This window comes from Pantherophis guttatus, chromosome 4 (assembly GCF_059756535.1).
Source record: "Pantherophis guttatus breed Tessera chromosome 4, ASM5975653v1, whole genome shotgun sequence".
Classification (NCBI taxonomy): Eukaryota; Metazoa; Chordata; class Lepidosauria; order Squamata; family Colubridae; genus Pantherophis; species Pantherophis guttatus.
Genome location: NC_142066.1, coordinates 91946502 through 91966811, shown reverse-complemented (window position 1 = coordinate 91966811; position 20310 = coordinate 91946502). Strand labels below are relative to the sequence as shown.

The 20310-nt window shown below is 43.5% G+C and overlaps 1 protein-coding gene across 38 annotated transcripts in view; it reads right to left on the bottom strand.

The window, feature by feature from the left end:
- Positions 1-20310, bottom strand: part of CLASP2 (cytoplasmic linker associated protein 2) — a 495740-nt gene that overhangs the window by 411340 nt on the left and 64090 nt on the right. For 37 of the 38 annotated variants that reach the window (XR_015734236.1, XR_015734237.1, XM_060686009.2 and 34 more), the window contains exon 3: positions 18220-18323. The exons of the other annotated variant lie outside the window; for it this stretch is intronic. Coding sequence is in view for 35 of the 37 variants with exons in the window: in XM_060685988.2 (XP_060541971.1) it covers positions 18220-18323 (104 nt within the window). In the remaining 2 variants the exon portion in view is untranslated. The remainder of the gene's footprint in view (positions 1-18219; positions 18324-20310) is intronic. 38 annotated transcript variants of the gene reach the window in all.

The following is a 20310-nucleotide window of genomic DNA, read 5'->3' as shown; positions in this document are numbered from 1 at the left end:
CTAAAACAAACAGTAGCCACACTATATATGCTTTGTAAGAGTCCGGTATAGATTAAAAATAGATTAAAAGTGAATTAAAAATATAAAAATACGGCATTGGCTTCCGGTTTGGCTTCCGTCGCCGTCAGACGGTCTTTTGAGACCGCCAGCCCCGTCGCCCGTAAAGAGCCACCTTTAAAGCTGAAAGGCGGCTCGAAAAACTCCATTTCCTCAAGGAAATGCGAGACAGAGCAGGCGAGGGCAGGCAGAGCCCTCTGCGAAGTCCCCAGAGTTTTTGTTTTACTCTTGGGGCCGAAGCAGGATGAGGCTCCCTATTTCCGCTCGCCACTGCTCCAGGCTTCGGGAGAACTCTGCCTTTTTGCAGAGCCAGGCGATGGGACCAGACCAATTAACGGAATTAACAGATTATTTGAACAAGTAGGAGGAAATCCGGATCTGGGATCTTAAACTGCAAGTATTTCTAACCCTAAGACTGTTTTTAAAAGTAAAGGAGAATGAAAGGAGGAAAAAAGAGAGTTTAAAATGGCGACTGGCTGAGGCTTGTGAAAAGCTGAAAGTGAAAGTCCTTCCATTTGAGACGTTACAAAGTATCTAAAACAATAGTGCTGGCTAGGAGTGAAGAGAAAAATTCTTACTTTATGCTTCTTCCTTCTTAGAGACTTGATGTTGATATTGTCTGGAGAGAAATCTTTTTCTTTAAAAAGGGGGAAAAAATCTGTTTGTGAGGCAGGATGGCGTTAAAACTGACAAAGCCAGATAATCAAGCTGTGGGGGAGGGGGTTCCCCCACTCATAAATCACACGAACAAATTGTGAGCTTGCAGACGCAGAAAAATGGCTTTACAGACCTAAGGGAATTTGTACTGGAGGAGATGGCAAGACATGATAAGATTGTGAATCAGAACCTTGAGAATTTTAGACAGGAAATTAAAGAGCTGGTTCAACAAAAGTATGATATCCTGAAGCAACATATGAAAAGTTTCTTAGATGTAATTATGAGGATGGATAATGAGTTCAATTTAGAAATAGAGTCTAATATGAAGGAAGTTGATCATAAGATTTATAACTTGGATAATAAAATACAAAGAATTGAAAATGATTTAATAATGATACAAGAAAAAAGCCCAGAAGCAGAGCTTAAAAAGTTTAAAAAAATAAAGGAAGCTGACTACAAGACTTACAATGTAGATAATATAAAACAAAGAATTGAAAATGAAGCCACAATAATGCAATTCAGATTCATGGAATTTGCGGTTAGAATAAGGGGAATACAGGAAGATCAAAGACAAGATTTGAGAAAGATGTCTGCCGAAGTTCTGGCTGGGATTTTAAAGGTTAGTCCTGAAGAGGTATCCTGCAAGATTGATAAGGCTTACAGAGTTAATTCTTGGGTGGCAAAGCAAAGGCAGTTGCCTAGAGATGTGGTGATTTACTTTATTGATAAAGAAATAAGAAATGATATTGTGCAAAAGTCTTTTAACTCCACTCTTGAAATGCATGGAAGGAAGATTTGGATATTTAAAGAGCTGCCGCCCAAGATGTTAAAAGACAGAAAGGATTTCGGATTTTTGGTGACTGAGCTAAAGAAACAAAACATCCCATTTAGGTGGGATGTTCCAGTTGGTATAATATTGAGATATCAAGGAGAAAAATATCAACTAAATACTGTTGAAAAAGCGGAAGAATTTTACTACAAGGTTCTTAAAATGGGCTCAACATCTCCATGTATAACACACGAGGGGAATGAAGAAAAGCAAAATCAACAAGAGATTGAAATCCAGGCTAAGCAGATGGAGGTGGAGGAAATGGAAAAACAACAAGTTACAGAGGCCTTTGTGGACGAGCCGCTTTTGGATTCTCCTTCAGAGGTTTCAGTTGGACTATCTATAAATACAAGAGAGGCAGCTCTGGATTCTAATGTGATGACTTATCAAAGTATAGACCAGCATGGAAATCAATCACTTGATATATAACTTATAGAAAGGCAACCAGGATGGAGATCTAAGCCACAAAAAGTTAAGAAAAGAAGAAGCAGGTCCTACAAAAATAAAAACTTTTAGACTAAACAACAGTGTAATGCCAGTTATTTAAGAGACGATTGAATATATGAAAATATAGTTGAGGCAAAGTATTGGTTTATACTATTTTGATGAAAGTGACAGATCTCTGCAGTGCTGTACTTCTGGGATGTGGAAGATGGCCTTAAATTGAATGGATTGGAACTTTCTATATTGGACTCTTTGACAAATGGATTACGTTTATGTTGAGCTATAAGGCAAGAGAACTATGGGATTGGGGCATGCAGAAGATCTGGCTGTTACCCTAACATGGTGGTTGGAATTAATAATTTAGATGGAAGACATTATAGAAGACACTATATGGAATATAAATATAAAGTCACTCGGATGGGTTTTTTATATATGAAAACATTTACTATTGATGGGGGCAGATGGTAATTGAAGATACCGAACATACTGTTGGAATTAGGATGTGATGTTACCCTAGCATGGGTAATGGAATTAACAATCCAGTTAAGAGACATTACAGAAGATATATGGATTACAAATTTAAAGTCATTTGAGGATTTTATATATATATGTAAATATTTTTTTAGTGGTGTGGGCAGAAGAATAAAGATATTGAAAATATTATGTATGTAGACCTGTAGGAAAGTGAGTGGAGATAGGTTAGTTTATTTATTGATTGTTTAGTTTAGGGAAAGGGATGTTATGTTATGTTATATCAATATACGTAAAAGATTTGAATTAAGAGATATATGTATGGGGGAGGAGGAAATGGTTAGATTATGAGTTGAAATTGCTAAATTAGGATTTATTATATAATTTTACAGCTGAATGTTGCTTTGAAATGTATAGTATAAGGGGGATATAATAATATTGTTAGAAGGGTGGAGATAGGTTAGCTTACTGATTGTTTAGTTTAGGAAAAGGGATGTTATGCTATATTAATATACATAAAAGATTTGAATTAAGAGATATATGCATGGGGGAGGAGGAAATCGATAGATCATGAGCTGAATAGATGAAATTGCTAAATTAGGATTTATTATATAATTTTACAGTTGAATGTTGCTTTGAAATGTATAGTATAAGGGGGATATAATAATATTGTTAGAAAGAAAAGGTCAGTATATGGGGGGTGGAGTAAAAGGATGGTAAAGTATTATATAATCTGTTATTAACTTGGGTTTCATTTTGGAGAAGCCACAGGGGGAGGGGAGGGGGAGGGGGGTTAGGGAGGAGGGGGGGAAAAGGGGGGAAAATTTGTATTTGAAAAACCTAATTTGCTTTTGGGAGAGCTCCTTACAGCCGTTCTCCCCCTTTGTAAGTCCAAGTGATAGTTAAGCCATCGGACTGTATCTTTGAAGCTGCCGTCGTGGCATTCCTGATTGATGATACTGCCAGGTGTGTGCTTCCACCTGACCCCTGGGAGACCTTTGGATTGGATGATTTACGGTGGACAGTGGGAGGGGATGCTTTCTATATGCAATTTTCGCGCTTATTGCCTTAGATTCTGCTTTCCTTTGGTTGCATTCACTCCATCTTCTAGTAAAAGTACCTTTCTCTATAAACAATGGAGTTTGGGTCATTCTTTCCTGGACTTTGAAGGAAGCATACCTGACATTAAGCAGAATCTCTTCTCCAGCCATCCCGGATAAACACCGAGGGGGCTGAATCCAAAATATGTCTGACCAAGAGAGTAAAGGAGACCAGATGGGAGCTTCTGGCTCTACTATAACTTCACTTCAAGCGGAGAAGGAAGCTGCAGAATGGATGGAAAAAATTCGGCTGAGAGAGGAGCCAGAGGAAGCTAGATGGTCGAGGGGAGTAGGAAGGTTGCCAGACCTGGGGAGGACACCCCAAGAAATAACCAGCTCCAGACCTAGTAAGGGAGAGGCGGTGTGGCTGCAAGAGCAAAAGGAGAGCCTCATGATTGCTCAGGCGATGCAACTCCTCCGCGATGCCGAGGAAAGCCGGAAAAACCGTGAGTCTTATGTATTCCCTGTGGGGAAGGGAGGAGACTACCCCAGACTGGATCCAGAAGAGACAGCCTGTGGGGGAGAGGAAGAAGCTGGGGAAGAAACATCTCAGGCTTCTGGAGCTCAAGCTAGGCCCAGGGACCCCAGCCTTGCAGGCCCCACCCCGCAGAAGCAAAAAGCCAAAAATTCCCCCCCTAACCGGAAAATATGATTGGAATCCGAAGACCTTGGGGCTTTTCTTGATCCAAGTGTGGAACCACATGCAGGACTGGGGGGAGGATTACTGATCAGATGCAGCACGAGTGAGATGCGGCACGAATGTCTTAGAGGGAGTAGCAGCTGAATGGATGGTGGTCCTCCACAATAATAACTCTCCCTTGCTGAGGAATTACAACCTGTTCATGGGGGCTCTTAGGAGGCAGTTTGAAGACCACATAGCTGAGCGGAAAGTGAGACTCAGAATGAAGGATATCCAGCAGGGCCGGAGATCGGTGGCAGAATACACCCAAGAATTTCGCGAACTGGCACCCTACATGACAGGGTGGTCAGAAGCGGCCCTACTGGAGAGTTTCAAGGACGGACTGAATGAAGACATATACAAAGACTGTAGAGCATGGGGGGTCCCCGAAGACTTGCAGAGTTGGTACGTAGTAGCTGAGGATGTGGAAATCGAGCTGGCCCGAAGCAGACTCCGAGGGGGCCGTGCAGGGGACCCTTTTAATGCAAAGGAGCGCCAAAGGCGGGCGCGGGGAGAGTGGAATTCAAACCAAAATCGAAGCCCTTCACGTGTTTCAAATGTGGAAAGGAAGGCCACCGGGCCGCCGAATGTTTCTCCAAGCCAGTGCCAAAATCTACCGGCTCGGGACCAAAGAAGGCTGACAACTTACCTGCAAAAGCTCGCGAAACAGCCCTGAAAGGAGAAGTCATTGAGTTCGCTCCCTGAAACCAGGGTGAGTTGGGAACTCCAAACACCACTGACGACAGCGGGACGGACTCCCTCCGACTCCGATGGTCTGGTGAGTCACACTGAGGGCCCCATGCTCATCCCCATAGAAATAAGGGTGCCGTCCACAGGGGCACATGCGCAGATGTTAGCCCTATTAGACTCTGGGTGCACCAGGTGCATAATCAGCCTGAAAGTGGTGGAGAAAATGGGCCTGAGGCTAAAAACATTAAAAAGGCCCATTGCATTCTGTCAGTTGGATGGATCGATTGCAGGAGGGGGCCCAGCCAGCTTTGTGACCGAACCCATTGAAATGCAATTGGGGGATCACGTAGAGACCCTCAGGTTTATTGTGGCCCCTGGCATGCAACGACCCCTCATACTTGCACTGCCCTGGCTCCATAAATGGAACCGTGTTAACTGGAAAACGGGGGTTTTGCGCATTCACACCAGAAAACTGAGACTAGAGAGGGAAGAAAACTCCCTGGAGGACGGAGTAGAACACGAAAGGGAAGAAGTGACAATAGGCCACATCGAAGGGGAGGAAAAGAGTCCAAAGGAGTATTGGGATCTCTGAGAAGTTTTTAGTGAAAAGGCCTCGGATGTGCTACCCCCCCCCAAATGGACTGTACCATTGAAATACTCCCCGGGGTGAAGCTCCCTAAGCCAAAGATCTACCCCATGACCCCTCAAGAACTAGGGGAATTGCGAAACTTCATTGATAAAAACCTAGAACGGGGTTTTATCCAACCAGCCAGACCAAGGGTGGTGGCACCTGTAATGTTCCAAGAAAAGAAAGATGGCTCCTTTTGTTTGGTAGTTGATTATAGGAATATCAATGCTATTTCCGTGGAAAATGTTTACCCCCTGCCGCTCATGAAGGACATGCTAGCACATTTAGGAAAGGGGAAAATTTTCACCAAACTGGACTTACGAGAGGCATACTACAGAATGAGAATTAAGGAGGGGGATGAATGGAAAACCGCGTTTAAGTGCCCACTGGGATGTTTCCAGTTTCGAGTGTTCCCTTTTGGACTACAAGAGCCCCTGCTATGTTCATGCATACGTTCGTTTACCCCGCCCACTCGCAATCTATTGCTGCCTCCGGAGTTCCAGCTGATGGCTAGAGGAAAAAAAACTGTTTAAATTCTTGCCGCGGAGCTTCAAAGGGCCGCACTATAGCCAGTGGTGCAGCCGAACCATTTGTTAAATTGCTGGCTTGCCCTGCCCCTCCGCACCACTATTTATTGCCAATAAATAGTGGTGGGCGAGGGGCGGGCGAGCCAGCAATTTAAAAAATGGTTTGGTGTTTTTTTGTAATTTTATTGGCCCACGGAGCTTCAGCATAGGTTAATTAGCCCTGGATTAGATCGGCTCCCGACCCTCAGTTGATTTGCTCTCAGCTGTTTTGCTCAGGGCTCTACTGCTTGCTTGCAAAGAGTGCTGATTCTTTCCCCCCTAGCTATGCTGAAAAACGAATCTGAAAGTAAAGCAGTTTGCTGTTGCTGCAAAGCAGTTTGCTGTTGCTGCAAAGTTGGAAAATTAGGCAGGCAGAATTCTTTTCTTTTTCCTCACCAAAAAAGGTAGGTGCAAACAATGGGAAATTTAGGGCAAAAGAGGAGAGTTCAAGATTTTAAAACACAAAAGAAAAAAAGCTCTATTTAACTAGGGAATTGTAATAATTGAGATACTATTAAGTGTATATTGTGTTGAAAGCAGAAATGGTTAAGTTGTGGTTTGGAGAAATATATGGGGGAAATTATTTGGTTTATTATTATTGGTAAATATAATTAATTGATTTGTAAGAAATTGGATTGCATGGAAATAATTGGAATATTCATGTTCATATTGATTAATATACAAAAAAGGTAGTTATATAACTAATTGATTTATATTAAAATGTTGAATTTATATTAAACAACTGTAATATTACATAATTAACCAATGTGAGGATGGATATAAAAATAGACAATGGGAAGGGGTATAATATAGAATAGAAGGGAAAAATTGAATTTGATTAAGATTAGAGATGAGGATGAAGGGTAATATTGGTTTTTTACAAAAATAGATGAGGAATAAATATGGCAAAAAGGAAATATAGAAATTGTAAATTTAATTGAAATGACTAAACACTGTTTAAATTTATGAACCGGCCAAATACTCTGTTCAAAGAAAATACATTGTATGTTTGTATGTGTGTTTCTAATTATTGTTATTTATTCATATTTGTTCTCTTTTATTCTTTAAAGTTTAACAATTCATTCTTTATCTTAATATCTTTATATTTGTTTGGGGTTGGCTTTCTTCTCTTTCATCTTTTTTATTGTACAGCAATCTTTCTCCTCAAACCTACCAGCTCTCTCTTTTCTTTCCTTCTTACTTTCTCTTCCTCCCCCTCTTCTTCTCCTCCCTACTTCCTCTTCCTTTCTCCTTCTCCTCCTCTCTTCCTCCCTCTCTTACCCTCACTCATACTCTAATTTCCCTTCCCTTCCTTCATCCCTCTGTCCTTTTATCCTTTTATGCATATGGACTACTCAGAAGGTTGAAAAAGTTATTTCTGACTGGTCCTCGCACTTTTGACCAGTCCTCGAACTTATGACTGTCCTCACATTTTACGTTTTTGCCCTATCTTGTCACCATGGTGAAGAGAAGCAGTTGTGAAATGAGTGACATGGTTATTAAGAATGCTACAATGGGCATAAATGATGACCAGTCATAAGTGCGAAGACCGGTCAAAAGTGCGAGGACCTGTCAGAAATCACTTTTTTCAGCCCTCTGGGTAGTCCTTTTGTGCATATGGACTACCCAGAGGGCTGAAAAAGTTATTTCTGACTGGTCCTCGCACTTTTGACCAGTCCTCGAACTTATGACTGTCCTCACATTTTACGTTTTTGCCCTATCTTGTCACCATGGTGAAGAGAAGCAGTTGTGAAATGAGTGACATGGTTATTAAGAATGCTACAATGGGCATAAATGATGACCAGTCATAAGTGCGAAGACCGGTCAAAAGTGCGAGGACCTGTCAGAAATCACTTTTTTCAGCCCTCTGGGTAGTCCTTTTGTGCATATGGACTACTCAGAGGGCTGAAAAAGTTATTTCTGACTGGTCCTCGCACTTTTGACCAGTCCTCGAACTTACGACTGTCCTCACATTTTACGTTTTTGCCCTATTTTGTCACCATGGTGAAGAGAAGCAGTTGTGAAATGAGTGACATGGTTGTTGTTAATGCTGCACGGGCATAAATGTGAGGATGGTCAGAAGTGTGAGGACCAGTCAAAAGTGTGAGGATCTGTCAGAAATGACTTTTTTCAGCCCTCTGAGTAGTCCCTATACATATAGCCACGCCCACCCAGTCACATGACCTCCAAGCCACGCCCACAAAATAAGCCACGCCCACAGAACCGGTAGTAAAAAAATTTAGAACCCACCCCTGGTTGTGGGGTCACCACAACATGAGGAACTGTATTAAAGGGTCGCGGCATTAGGAAGGTTGAGAACTACTGCTCTAAAGACTGACGAGTGGTTCGAACCCACTCGAATGAATGTACACTCCGTGATGGATTAGCTTGGATTGGGGCCAAATTGTATGCTCTGGCCAGTTTAAGAGTAGCAATGTTGCAGCACGCTCATGACGCCAAAACGGTGGGACACTTTGGATTTGTTAAAACTCTACATCTCGTTAAAAGTCAATTCTGGTGGCCTGCACTCAAGAAGGACATAGAGGCATATGTAGCTAGCTGTCCAGTGTGTGCCTCAGCTAAGAGACCTCTGGGGAAGCCACCTGGTTTACTTCAGAGTGTGGCAAGGCCAAATGCTCCTTGGAAAGAAATATCCATGGATTTTATTGTAGACCTGCCGGAGAGTGGGGGGTGCACAGTCATTTGGGCAATAATGGATTTGTTTTTTCCAAACAAGTGCATTTCATCCCTTGTTCTAAAACCCCTGCAAAATTGTTTATTCAACATGTTTATCGATTACATGGGGCTCCAAAACGTATAATCTCGGACAGGGGTATGCAATTTACCTCCAACTTTTGGAAGGAGTTTTTAGGGTTAATAGGCTCTGCCCAGGGGTTAAGCTCCACCCACCCCACCCCCCAGACAAATGGGGCTTGTGAGAGAACCAATGCCGTGTTAGAACAGTACCTGAGATGTTACATAAATTACCAGCAAGATAACTGGGTGGACTTATTGCCATTTGCGGAAGTGGCGTATAATAACTCCATACATAGCAGCACCAGTTTTACTCCATTTAAGGTGGCCTCTGGCCAACAGTTTGTGCCAATCCCAGAGCTACCACAGGATAACCCACAGAACCCCTCTTTAATTGAGTGGATCAAACAACTACGGGGTACTTGGGCAGTAACTCGAAAGGCTTTAGATGATCCACACCGAGCACATAAAGCCCAAGCTGACAAAAAGAGGTGCCCGGCACACGTTTACAAAGTGGGTGATATGGTTTATCTTTCCACCAAATATTTACAGGCCTCCCAGAAATCAAAAAAGCTCGGACCAAAGTATGTGGGGCCTTTCCCAATCACTAGACTCATCAACCCAGTCACAGTTGAATTGGAATTGCCAAAAAATTTGAGACGAATCCACCCTGTTTCATGTTAGCTTACTGAAACCGGAATATTCGTCCCCTTTGCGTCCAAACCAGGACTCTCCTCCGGTCCCCATACTGATAGAAGGGGAACAACATTTTGAAGTTAAGGAAATTTTGGATTCTAGGAAGCATCACGGTAAAGTGCAGTATTTGGTGGCCTGGAAGCATTTCCCATTATCTCAAGCTGAATGGGTTGATATAAACGTGATGTCCGGGCGCCAAAGAAAGTTCAGTTATTTCACACGAAATATCCTGATAAACCCTAATTTCTGTTGTGTTGTGTTGTTTTGTCTTTCCCTATTTAGGACTAACATCTCTCCTGCAGAGGGGCCGAATGTCAGCCTCCGCCTTTACTGCTTTGGCTGCCATAGTAACGGGAGGGGGGGAGAGCTAGGTAGCATGGGAGGGGAAGCGTGCTGGAGGAATCGAAAGCGATAGTTAAGCCACCGGACTGTATCTTTGAAGCTGCCGTCAGGTCAACGGTTGTGGCATTCCTGATTGATGACGCTGCCAGACGTGTGCTTCCACCTGACCCCTGGGAGACCTTTGGATTGGATGATTTACGGTGGACAGTGGGAGGGGATGCTTTCTCTATGCAATTTTTGCACTTATTGCCTTAGATTCTGCTTCCCTTTGGTTGCATTCACTTCATTTTCTAGTAAAAGTACCTTTCTCTATAACAATGGAGTTTGGGTCATTCTTTCCTGGACTTTGAAGGAAGCACACCTGACAGTAGTCATTTCCCTTATTTCCATTTTCAGTGATAAGTACATCATTTTCATCATTTCCTTAAGTTCCTGCACCATTTTGTTCTTTCTAAGTTAATAGTATTCCAGTTTGAAATCACGTTGTAGTCCTCCTTTTTTAATCATCAAAGTCAAGCCGCTTGTAGACAACAAACTCTCCCTGGAAGTTCTCACGGCTGTTATGGCTTTCAAAGTTCAAAGTTTTTTCCAAAATAGTAGTATTGTAATGTTAGTATTGTAATGATCTTGTTTCTCCTGAAGATGTCTCTCTACAATCCACAATCCAAGTCAGCAGTCTAAAAAAGTATCCATTTTATTTGCAATCCACTTTAACGATCTTTACTAATTTAATTTTCTTCTTCTTTTTTGCCTTTATATACACCAAATCAATTTATAGTCCAGTCTAAATTTATAAAATCCAAATTCCAGCTTTACATTCCAGTTTAAGTTTAATTAAAATCTTTGGTCAAACTTTTCTATTACGATCCTTTCTCGTTCTTTAATCTTCCTCCAAAATTCAAAATTGTCTATATAGTTTATGTCCAATCCTCTTATGTCCAATCCTTTCTTTTGGGGTTCTTTTTCTTATGTTCAATTTAGTCTCTCCAAATTCGATATCCACATTTAAAGTTTAAGCATCAGATTTCGTCTTGGGCTTTTTTCACTTCCGCTTTCTCTCTTTTCTATCAATTGTCTCCCCCCAATGCAATTTAGCTGCTGTTTCCATGACAGGGTAACTTTAAAAGTTCCAATTTTTCTTTTAATACCTGTGAGATGTCCAATCACTCACCTGGTACCAGTAAATCTTCGCTCCTGCACAATTCTTATTCCGGATGCCCCAGCTTCATGGCGGTTCGCAATGGCCGCCGTCCCCCGCTGTCGGATCGAAATGTTTTCTCTGGCTTTCCAAGGAACTTGCCTGTTCCTCTTTAGCCAACCGAGATGCCTCTCCTTCTTCACTGTCCCTACAGGACAGTTCTGGTCTGAAGACCCCCCCGACAGCGATTCGTCTGGCTGAGTTTTCGCCAGGCTCATTAGAGCCTGGTATTTTCCCAACCCGCTTCCGGGTTCCCATTTCCTTGTACTTGTTGATAAATAAATAAATAAATAAATAAATAAATAAATAAATAAATAAATAAAATTTTCATTTCCATGATATCTATTTTTCAGCTTCTTCCCAGAGTTCTCTTGGGTGCCTTTATTCATTCAAATTTGCCAATCTCATTGTCTCATGAGAATTATTTCTATCAGAACTAACACTTAATTCAGCTCCTTATCAGCAAGGCAAGTACAAACTGAGCACATTGCTGAGCACATTGTAAGCCGCCCTGAGTCTTCAGAGAAGAGTGGCATATAAATCAAATTAAAAAAAACAAAAAACAAAAAAAACAAAACTGTTTTGTTTGCATACCTGCATGGATGTGAAAAGAGCCAGCAGGAAGTCATAGCTGAAAATTTCTTATACGTCTCTTAAATTTATTTTTCATGTTCATGAACATTGTTTATAGCTATGCTTTCACTACCTCATTTCTCAAGGTCGCCCCTTCCATTTCTTAATTTCATGCCATAGTATATTCTCCAGTTTTTGATCATATTTTAAAGTCTGCCTTCTTGAAGTCCAACTGACTTTCAGCAATTTTTCCCCTAATTATCTTGAGATCCTTATATTTATTTATTTATTTATTTTTCATATTTGTATACCGCCCTACTCCCGAAGGACTCAGGGTGGTGAACAGCCATAATAAATACAAATACATATAGAAGTTAAAAACTATTAAGAAACAGATTAAGTAATTTAGGCTCAAAGATTAAAAACATCCAAATTTATCTAAAGAGGTTTAAAACCCAATTTAAAAGCCAGTTTAAAAGCCAATTAAAAAGGGGGAGTTAGGCCAGACCAGCTTGTTGGAATAGAAATGTTTTCAGGGCACGGCGGAATATGCGTAAGTCTTGGATGTTTCGTAACTCCGGGGGAAGCCCGTTCCAGATGGTAGGTGCCCCCACAGAAAAGGCTCTCCCCCTGGGGGCCGTCAGTCGACATTGTTTGGCCAACGGCACCCTGAGGAGTCCCTCTCTATGGGAGCGAACTGGTCGGTGAGAGGCTATTGGTGGCAGGAGGCGGTCTCGTAAGTACCCTGGTCCTGAGCCATGGAGTGCTCTAAAGATAGTAACCAAAACCTTGAAGCGCACCCGGAAGACCACTGGGAGACAGTGCAGCTCGCGCAGGAGGGGGGTTACATGAGAGCGCCACATTGCTCCCATTACCACCCACGCGGCCACATTCTGGACCAGTTGGAGCCTTCGGGTGCTTCTCAAGGGGAGCCCCACGTAGAGAGCATTACAATAATACAGGCGTGAGGTGACAAGGGCGTGAGTGACCGTGCGTAACGAGTCCCGATCCAGAAAGGGATGCAACTGGCGAATCAGGCGAACCTGATAAAAAGTCCTCCTGGCTACGGCCGTCATATGCTCTTCAAAAGACAGCCGTGAGTCCAGGAGGATGCCCAAGTTGCGAACCCCATCTGTGGGGGCCAATGACTCGCCCCCAATAGTCAGAGATGGCGCCAACTGACTATATCGGGACGACGGAAACCACAGCCACTCGGTCTTGGATGGGTTGAGTCTGAGTTTGTTCCTCCCCATCCAGATCCGTACGGCCTCCAGGCACCGGGACATCACCTCGAGGGCATCATTGGGGTGGTCTGGGGTGGAGATGTACAGCTGGGTGTCATCAGCGTACTGATGGTACTTCACCCCAAAACCACGGATGATCTCACCCAGCGGCTTCACATAAATGTTGAATAGAAGGGGCGAGAGGACCGATCCTTGTGGCACCCCACATATAAGGGGCCTCGGGGTCGACCTCTGCCCCCCTGTCAACACAGACTGCGACCGGTCAGAGAGAAAGGAGGAGAACCACTGTAGAACAGTGCCCCCCACCCCAACCCTTCCAACCGGTGCAGCATGATATCATGATCGATGGTATCAAAAGCCGCTGAGAGGTCTAGTAGGACCAGGACAGAGGAGCAACCCCTGTCCCGAGCCCTCCAGAGATCATCAACCAATGCGACCAATGCTGTCTCTGTGCTGTACCCGGGCCTGAATCCCGACTGGAACGGATCTAGATAATTCGATTCATCCAGGTACTGAGGCAGTTGTCGTGCAACCACACTCTCAACAACCTTTGCAATAAAGCGAAGGTTGGAGACAGGACGATAATTTGCTAATACAGCTGGATCCAGGGAGGGCTTCTTGAGGAGGGGCCTCACCACCGCCTCTTTCAAGACGGTGGGAAAGACACCCTCACTCAAAGAAGCATTTATAATCTCCTGGAGCCAGCCTCGCGTCACCTCCCGGGAGGCCAGTACCAACCAGGATGGACACGGGTCCAATAAACATGTGGTAGCATTTAGTCTGTTCAGTATCCTGTCCACGCTTTCGGGAGTCACAGGATCAAACTCTTCCCAAATAATATTCTCAGGACCTGCCCCTGTCATCTCCTCTGGATCAATCCAGTCAGAGTCTAGCTGTTCACGAATCTGAGCAATTTTGTCATACAGATATTGTACAAAATCCTCAGCTCTACCCTCCAAGGGGTCTTCCCGCGTCTCTTGATGGAGCAGAGAGCGGGTCACCCTAAACAGGGCGGCTGGGCGATTATCTGATGACGCAATAAGAGTAGAAAAGTAGTTACTCTTCTCTACTCTTATCGCCACTAGGTAATTCTTAATATGAGATCTTACCAGTGTTCGGTCGGATTCAGAACGACTAGCCCTCCAGCTGCTCTCTAGGCGTCTTTTCCGGCGCTTCATCTCCCTCAGCTCCTCAGTATACCAAGGAGCCAGGTGAGACCGGCGCCGGGTCAGAGGCCGCAAAGGCACGACTCGGTCTAAAGCATCAGCCGCCGCCCTATCCCAGGCGGCCACTAAATCCTCAGCCGAGTCATGTGCTAGAACCTCAGGAAATGGCCCAAGCTCCATCTGGAATCTCTCAGGATCCATCAGGCGCCTGGGGCGGAACCACCTGGTCGGTTCTGTCTCCCTGCGGCGGGGTGTGGCGGTTCGAAGGTCCAGGCGAAGGAGGGAGTGATCCGACCATGACAAGGGTTCAATCACTATATCCCCTATCTCGAGATCACTCAACCACTGTCCAGAGACAAAAACAAGGTCCAGTGTGTGTCCCCCCATGTGAGTAGAGCCATAAATTAACTGGGTCAGGTCCATAGCCGTCATGGAAGCCATGAACTCCCGAGCCACCTCAGATGTCTCGCCAACTGATGACAGGTTAAAATCCCCCATGACCATAAACCTGGGGGTGTCAACAGCCACCGCGGCTATAACATCAAGCAGCTCAGGCAGGGCTGCTGCCACATGGCAGGGAGCCAGGTACGTGACTAGCAAGCCCAACTGCACCCTATGACCCCACTTCACAAGAAGGGACTCACATCCAGCCGTCTGAGGAACAGTGGCCTCCCTTGGTCCAAGACCTTCGTTAATAACAACCGCCACCCTCCGCCCCTCCCCTGAGACCTTGGCTGATGGAAAGCACGGAAACCTATAATGTGGTTGTCTTCCGCTTAGGTTCCTGACACTTCAGTCACTGATCAATTCTATTTGTCCCAATTAAACTCAGAATTTAGTTAAACTTAATCCTTGTTTATTCCTTCCATTTTCTGAAAATTAATTTGGTATCAAGAAAGATCAGAAACCTGCTGAATCTTTCTTTTTTAACCAGTTAAATTCCCCAACTGATATCAAGGTAGTTCGTTATCACAATAACTCTCTTCTTGAGAACTTAATGAGTTGATTTAAAAAGGCATAGCCATATTTTCTCTCTGGGTAAGTGACTTTCAATTAACTTATCAAATTATACCACTCGTTTTGTACTCTTTTTTATTCTGTTTTGTTGAAAACAACCAGATGTTTTCAACAAAATGTATATATTCATGATTCCCCAATCCATCCATTGGCATCTGACTTTTTTTAAAAAAATTAAATAGCCAGTTTTATTTCACTTTTAAAACTTATTTCTTGTAAAAAAAAATCACATGCAGTCATGTTCTTAATGTTTAGTAAATAATTTTTCTCAGCTTTTGAAAGATACAACCCATTACTGCTTATGAATCCTTTATATTGGGGAGTAAACTTTGAACTTGAAATCCAAAGAGTTGTTGATAATACTAATTTATTATAACACTAACTGCCAGGAATCTATTTTATCTTCAACAGAATATAGATGAAAACATCATTTTTGCCCCTGCTCTCTTTTCCTTTATAGAATCACTCAGAATTCTTTAAATAATTTTTATTCTAGTGTTCAGTGGTTTCCATTAATAGGAATAGATAGTAATCAGTTTGACAAGACCAACTTTCTGCTATTTTATGAACCAGAAAGTCAGCACAGTTCTTAAAATAATTGTCTTCTGTACGTTTGTCAGTATGTGCGTATATGCATATACACACATGCATACATACATATATATATATATATATATGCATGTGTGTATATGCATATACGCACAAACATGTACAGAAGACAATTATTTTAAGAACTATACACACACACACACACACACACACACACACACACTGTGTTTCCCTGAAAATAAGACGTCCCGATAATAAGCCCAATTGGGCTTTCGCGCGCACGCGCTATAATAAGCCCCCCTTGAAAATAAGCCCTCCCCAAAAACCTTATACGCATGCGCAGCTGCTGTGCAAACAGCATGAGGTGAGGAGGCGAGGCAGGGGAGGCGAACAGTTGGGGAACATGCCCCATGTGCATCTGCCATCCACCTGGAACGGCTCCCGCAAATCATAGCTTGCGCCCCCCTTCTCTTAGTGGCGGCCGCAAAGAGCAGCCGCAAATAAACTATTGCCAGCCCTAGCCCTGTCAACCTGGGGGGAGGGGTACTAGCGCCGGAGCTCCGAGCAATGGCCAGTGTGGGCTGTCTGCGTGGCCAGTTCTTGCCTGCAGCATTGTCAGCGAGGATCAGGTCAGAGCCGCTGCTGCCCAAGATCAGCACCGCTGGGGGGAGGGAGGAAAGGGGAGCAGGAGAAGAAGCCCCAGCCCCCCCCCAGCAGTGTGTAACCTGAGAACCAGCACATTGGATTCTCTCTTTTAAACTATTCCCAGCCATCCTTTTGTTCTCTGTTTCGGCTCCAGGGGGGAAGAAAGGGGAGCAGAAGAAGCAGCGCTGGCTTGGATTGCAAAAGCTTGATTGCCTTCCTCTTGAAGAGCCTGCAAGGCAAACAGGAGATCTGGGGTTTGGGTGAGCAACAGAATTCTCGCTTCTCTGCCTCCCCACCCCTCCCCACCTGCCACCACCCCTCACGGGCCAAGATTGCCAAGCCTGATTCGGGGAGCTGAACATGCTGCTGCCGCTCAGGAGAAGAACATCAGAAATGGGCTCTCTCGCAGCGCCTCCTCTCTCTCTTCTCCCAAGTGGCAGCAATGTGTCCGGCTCACTGAATCTAGCCTGCTGATCTCGGGCAACAGCAGCAGCAGCTCTGACTTGATCCTCGCTGGCAATGCTGCAGGCAAGAACCGGCCACACAGATCCTGCTTCATGGCTGTGCAGACAGCCCACACCGGCCACTGCTCGGAGCTCCGGCACCAGAAGCCCTCCCTCCAGGTCGACAGGGCTAGGGCTGGCAAGAGTTTGTTTGCGGCCGCCACTAAGAGAAGGGGCACGCAAGCTATGATTTGTGGGAGCGGCCTCTGTGAGGCCATTCCGGGTGGATGGCAGATGCGCGCGGGACATGTTCCCCCACCGTTCGTCCCCCCGCCTTGCCTCACCTCGTGCTGTTTTCACGGGAAGCAAATTAAAAGCTGCCACGATTGCTCGAGGCAATGGCCTGAGCGGAACCGGCAAAACAGCCGGTTGGCGCTCGAGCATCAGTCCCCCTACAGCGGGCTATGTTTAGGGGCCTCCTGCACCTGAAAAATAATAAGACACCTCTCCCCAATAAGGCCAAGGCCATATTTCGGGGGTCAAAAGAAAATAAGCCCCTGTCTTATTTTCAGGGAAACACGGTATATATATCAGTGGTGGCGAACCTTTTATTCACCGAATGCCGAACAGGTCCGCCGTCTACGCATGCATGCACTGCATGCAAGTACTCTCATACACATGTGCAAATGCACACGCATGCATAGGAGTGCTCCGAAGACCAGCTGGGTTCCCTGAATTGCACACATATGCACCAGAGGCGCAAACACCAGAAGGGGCGTGCGCATATGCGCAGCTGCAGGTGAGTTGGGCGACACCTTGTGTGCCCAGAAAGATGGCTATGCGTGCTACCTCGGCCACATATTCCATAGGTTTGCCATCACCGGTATATTCCAAGTAAGTAAGCATGGTCTTCTGCTAAGAAGACAACTATAATAGATATATACCCAAGTCAGTATTGCTCCCTTAAGAACTGCTATGGTGGTTAGAATGCAGTACTGCAGGCTACTTCTGCTGATCACCGGCTGCCAGAAATTTGATAGTTCGGATCTCACCAGGCACATGGTTGACTCAGACTTCCATCCTTCCAAGTTCAGTAAAATGAGGACCCAGATTGTGGGGGGCAATATGCTGACTCTGTATTCCTTTTAGAGAGCTGTGAAGCACTGTAACCAGTATATAAGTCTAAGTGCTATTGCTATTACCATTTTTTCTTTTGGCAGGATCTGAGATTGATTTGATCCTTTTCCTATGAAGCTCCCTTGGGAAAATTCTATTTCTTTCCCATGCTTCCAACTGAGAAGTGAGGCAAAATAAATGACCATCACATATCTTCAGCCAGGAAAAAACAACAACACAAAATTCCCCACATCCCACCCGGCTTCTTAAATTGCTGATTGATATTGTGCTGCTTAATTCAATAGAACAGAACAATTCACATTTAATAGAAAAATCCTCTCTATAGAATTCCTACCATTGGTGGAGCTACTTGGTCCATTAACTTCAAAATCAGTTTTTGTGCCTGTTCTCGAACGTGGTCTTTGGCATCTCCCATTCGATCCATCAATGCTACGAGAACTAGGGGATAAAAATAAGACTAAATACATTATGTGATGAACAATCTTAATAAAATATTTTGAAATTCTATGTCAAAAGTTTATGTTTTACTTTGTTTTAACCATATTTTAATTAGCCAAGATTTCTTACTAAGACGTGTACAGATAATTCTCGACTTACGACCACAATTAAGCCCAACATTTCTGTTGCTAAGTGAGACATTTATTAAGTAAGCTTTGCCCCATTTTATGACCTTTCTTGCCACAGTTGTTAAATGAATCATTGCAGTTGTTAAGTTAGTAATAAGATTGTTAAGTGAATTTGGCTTCTCCATTGACTTTGCTTGTCCGAAGGTCACAAAAGGCAATCACATAATCCTGGGACACTGCAACAGTCAAACAGTTAAACTTTCTTCTCTGCGCTTCCACATGTAGCAGTATCATCCTCTGCCTTCTGCTTTGCTGGGAGAGGGCACCAACAGGGAAATGCCAGTGATGTCTGGGATTCGGAGAAGAATGTCTCTTTTGGTGTGCTGTGCACACACACACACACACACACACACACACACACACACACACACACATCATTTCAAGCTTGGAGACTTTTATCCATTTCTGAGCTTACAAACTGCTAATCATGCCTGGGCTTGGGGAGAAGTTCCTCTCCTTCCTCTGTGGATAAAAGTCCCCAAACGTGGAATGTGGGTTGTGTGTGCCCACACACACACCTTTGGCTGCCAGCAGTTTGGGGAGGTGAGAAGCTTGTGGGACATTGAATTGTCCCCCGTCGAGTTAGTCGGTGCGACTTGTTCCATCCCGAACCAGTTGTCCTGTATCAGTCATGTCCAGTAAGAGGCATCGAGCCGGCCACACCCACCCATCCACAGCGACCCAGCTGTGACCACTCAGCTATGCCTACCCAGATACACCCACCTGGCTGCTGTGAATCGTCATAGTCTGACATGCTACTGGTCCTTTGAAGGCAACTATAATGCTGATGCAGCCCTCAATGATATTGAGTTTGACATCCCTGATCTATGGTATCATTATAACTTACACGATATAAAGGAGTAAAACCCTAACTTTTCTCTCCCTCATCTGCTTTGCAATGTAAGCCTATGTATCTAACAAAATAATTAGGAAAGAAATATATTGCACATATTTCTAAGTTTATCTCAATGCATAGCCTGCTGGCTGGAACTCTGAGCCTTGAGCACCTTTCCTTTCTAATTATTTCAGTTGTCCTATAATTCCTTGATCGGAATATTCAAGGCAACTGATGGCATTAAAAACCAATTTTGTATATATATCCTCAATGTTTTTATTTTTAAATACATTTAAAAATATCTGGGAGAACATCTCATTTTCAGGCATGTAAATAATACTTTTTTATATTATTGGTACATTTTAGGTCTAAATAAAAAAATCTAAATGAAATTAGTGATATTTGCTACTTTCAATCTACTGATTTTATTTGTTATAGATACAAATGTTAAAACAATGTTTACCACCCTCTGCAAAATGATGACATAATTATTTTCAGAATACCATGCAATGTTTTATTTGAATGATCACATCCTTTGTGAGAAAATTTATGAATAATAACCATTACTACTTTTAATCTTAGTATTGAGAGAAAACATGTCAAAACATGACCATGTTAGTCAAAACATGACCATGTACCATCTATTTTTTTACAATAATACCACTAATTATTATTATAAATTAAATATCTGGATCAGATTCTAAAACATCAATAAGAAGTACTTTTAACAAAGTGAAGTACATGTAACTTCCTACTAGGCATTTTATCCTATTTTGCTTATAAACAATCATCTAAACTATACTTCATAAATATATTTTTAAACGTTTAAGGAAGTATTTCTCAAAAATCAAGGCATAGAAACTGCATGTGGCCCAACAATATGCCCAATTCTTCCTATATCAGTTAGTGATTCCATCTAATAATGTCAGCGTTCCAGCAAGTCTGCAACTCCAAGTAAAAACTC